Source organism: Prosopis cineraria, unplaced genomic scaffold (assembly GCF_029017545.1).
Source record: "Prosopis cineraria cultivar Desert tree isolate PC_DT_omini unplaced genomic scaffold, ASM2901754v1 PC9, whole genome shotgun sequence".
NCBI classification, from domain to species: Eukaryota; Viridiplantae; Streptophyta; class Magnoliopsida; order Fabales; family Fabaceae; genus Prosopis; species Prosopis cineraria.
Genome location: NW_026555340.1, coordinates 23,601,090 through 23,604,318, shown reverse-complemented (window position 1 = coordinate 23,604,318; position 3,229 = coordinate 23,601,090). Strand labels below are relative to the sequence as shown.

Below are 3,229 nucleotides of genomic sequence, written 5' to 3'. Positions count from 1 at the left end.
AAAAAAATGTCGATAATCTGTCTTTCAAAAGTGATTTTAGTTAATTTATGAGTAAATATTGTATATTCATAAATACATTTATAAAGTTTTAAAAGTAAATTCCAGTTTAATAAAAAATAATTCATTCTCAACTATTATTTTTTTATTTTTTAAATAAAATTAATAATATTTTTATTTTATGATAATAATTTTAATAGTGTCATTTTTTTAAGTGGTCTGCCCATATATTAACAAATATAAAAATTTAAAAGTGATTAAATTTATATTTAAAATTAATTTTAATAAATTTTTAAATAATTATTATATATTTATAAATATTTTTGAAAGGCTTAAAAAATAAATTTTAATTTTATATCTCTCAATCATTATTTTTTAAATTTTTTAATTAATATTAACAATATTTTTATTTTATAATAATAATAATTTTAACATTATATTTTTTTTATTTAAATGAAGGACATTTTGATAAATTTATTTATATTTTAAATTTTAAATAAGGTAATAATTTACGGTTTCTAATTTATATATATTCTAGCCGTACTTTTCCCAAACCATGGGCTGCAAACTCCGTAGAGCTGAAGACAGTTCGTTGTAATCCTCAAGAGTGTCCTCACGGAGGCCACTCGTTCACTTGTGGATTCACTTATCGTCTTCACGAAGACACAAATGCCGACTTTGAACTTATTTACGAACGTGCCTGTGGATTCCGTCGTGGCTTCTGATATTCTCAGGGACGCCACCAAAGCTGTTGCTAAAATCATTGGCAAACCTGAATCCGTGAGTCTAACTCCTTAGTTTCTTCAATCCTCTTTTTCATTCTTTTCGTTTTTGTTTTTTTGTTTTCACTGTGAAAATAGTTGGAAGCGACGTAATGAATCATGGCAGTATGAGCTCAAAATCGCGCCTTCAAGATGTTCGACACAATGCCCGAACTAGCTGAAGTATGAGTATGAGTAGTTTGAGCATTTTTCTATTGGCAGAAACATGTTGCTAGAATAGAATTGAAAATTGGGTCGTGTTTGGAATTTGATGGAATTTTGTAAGGTTTTAAACGTGAATGGGGTGAGATAGATGCATGTCTATGAGCACTGTTTGGGGAAAATGGTGGAACTAGCTGGGTGAATTGTCGAAACACCATTACTCTGTGCCGTAGTTAATTTAAGTTGAACCCATTATTTCAGAAAAGTTATGGAAGGAAGTAATTTTACAAAATAATGGAGATGAACATTAAATTTCTGCTCTTTTATCTTCATCCAAACAAACTGGTTGACGTTTGCTCCTTTAAGCTAGTTGCTAAAATGGGTAAAAACTACATAATGAGAAAAACCAATTTCTTGTATTATTGGTGGATTCACTTGACATCTTCTGTTGTTACTCTGTAATACTCTTGACGTTAGCCTGGCTTTGGTGACTTCATTAGTACACTTAGTCCTGGTTTGAGCATTCTCACTTTTATTAGCTCAGCTAAACCTGTGTGTAGCCTGGTTTTACCAATTTCATCTATGTAAATTATAATTGGTGTGGTCAATAACTAGCAGTTATGTACTCTTCATTCTTTATATCCCTGTTATATCCATCCCAAACAGCATTGCTGTAATACTCTTGTGTGTCTTTTCGTTACTTTCTTCAGTATGTGATGATTTTGTTAAATGGGCAAGTACCTATTGCATTTGGTGGTACTGAAGAGCCAGCTGCATATGGAGAACTGATCTCCATAGGGGGACTTAATCCAAGTGTTAACGGAAATCTGAGTTCAACAATTGCAGAAATTCTTGAAACTAAGCTATCAATTGATAGCTCTCGTTTCTATATCAAATTTTATGATGCTCAGGTAATTCTTTTGTCCTGTCCTCTGATAGCTGTGTTTTTTTTTTTTTTGGGGGAGGGGGGTTTTGCAGTATGTACTTGCCTATTAGAAGAGTAGTGTAACGTGAGATTGCTCCTAAGGCATGTTTGGGGGGATTTTTTTTTTATTTTTTTTAATTTTTGCACTGAAATTCGCCAAATTGGGGGTGGAAGAGGGATGATTTTGGAAGCTTAGCTGAAACATTAGAAGAGTATAGCTGTTCATGAGCACAATCTGAACAATATTTGTGATTAGCTCCCATCGCTGTTCAACTTGTTTGATGTAAAGTGATTCCATATAAGTTCCTTGACTCTCTTTGTCTGTAATACTTGTTCAGAAAGTTCTCTTTCCATCAGCAATGTGCACCAGTTACTGATTTGGCAAACTCTATGAATACATGATTTTTTTTTTCCTTCACTGTCAGATTCATTTTGAGATTGTCGCTTTGTTTTAGTTAGTAAGGAAACCGGACAACCAATGCTATGTTTGTTTGTTAACCCAAAACGTGGTTCCCCAAAAATGTTTGTTTGTTTCTTAAATCCTGTCAAAGTTACAGAGATTATTCCAAAATGTGTGTGTGTGTGTGTGTTTTTTTTTTTTCATTCAACAATGTCAAGATCTGATCATCACTATTTTTCTATTTTTCTGAGGCAGCGATCATTCTTCGGGTTCAATGGCTCAACTTTTTGATCAGGCATTCTTTCTAGCCATGAAAGAGCTTCCATTGAAACAAAATCTGGTCGTTTAATCTTTCTGATGAATTGTGTGAAATTTGGGTGCTTGGTTGTAGTGTGTTAGACATAAACATCACTATCTATCCATTTTTGACATGTTATCTTCCTTTGTCTTTCATTCTTATCTTTCTGAAATTTGTACATGAAGAATATTCAATAGAATTTCTTTTATTTTTGGGTGAATTATTCAATAGAATTTCTACTAAGTCATTCGGGTGTCTAACGGGACTTCTGATAATTAAAGTAATAAAAATGACGCATAAAGCAAAGGTTATGGCTTGCAAAATTATTCCCTTCGGACCAGAGAGCACTTTATTTTTTTATATTTGGTTCGAAATATAAGGCTTTATATAATTTTTATAATTTTTTTTTCAATTATACTTCTACTTTATTTATTACATTTTTATAAAAAACAATGCAATGTATTTTAATTTCAATTGTTATTATGAAGACCTTTATAATTTATATATAGTATTTAATGAGAGAATAATTGAAAAAATGTTAATTTTTTTAAGAAATTAAGGTTTCACCAAACTTTTTTGAGAACCATAAAGTAGTTACAAATACCTTATATTATATTTTTTCCTTCCCAAGTTATAAGGCACTTTTGAAGGAATTTTTTTGTTTTAAAATATAAGATACTTTAAAT

The 3,229-nt window shown here is 30.7% G+C and overlaps 1 protein-coding gene across 1 annotated transcript; it reads left to right on the top strand.

Annotated features, from left to right (window-relative positions):
- The first annotated feature begins 545 nt into the window (after positions 1 to 545).
- On the top strand, positions 546 to 2,766 carry LOC129320641 (uncharacterized). Its single transcript, XM_054966181.1, has 3 exons — positions 546 to 777; positions 1,631 to 1,831; positions 2,501 to 2,766. The coding sequence occupies exons 1-3, from the start codon at positions 667 to 669 to the stop codon at positions 2,534 to 2,536; spliced, it is 348 nt and encodes a 115-aa protein (XP_054822156.1). The 5' UTR covers positions 546 to 666; the 3' UTR covers positions 2,537 to 2,766.
- Positions 2,767 to 3,229: the final 463 nt, after the last annotated feature.

Coding starts and splice junctions, on each gene's coding strand:
- LOC129320641 (XM_054966181.1), top strand. CDS start 667: ATGCCGACTTTGAACTTATTTACGAACGTGCCTGTGGATTCCGTCGTG. Junction 778..1,630: donor TCATTGGCAAACCTGAATCC/GTGAGTCTAACT, acceptor TACTTTCTTCAG/TATGTGATGATTTTGTTAAA. Junction 1,832..2,500: donor TCAAATTTTATGATGCTCAG/GTAATTCTTTTG, acceptor TTTCTGAGGCAG/CGATCATTCTTCGGGTTCAA.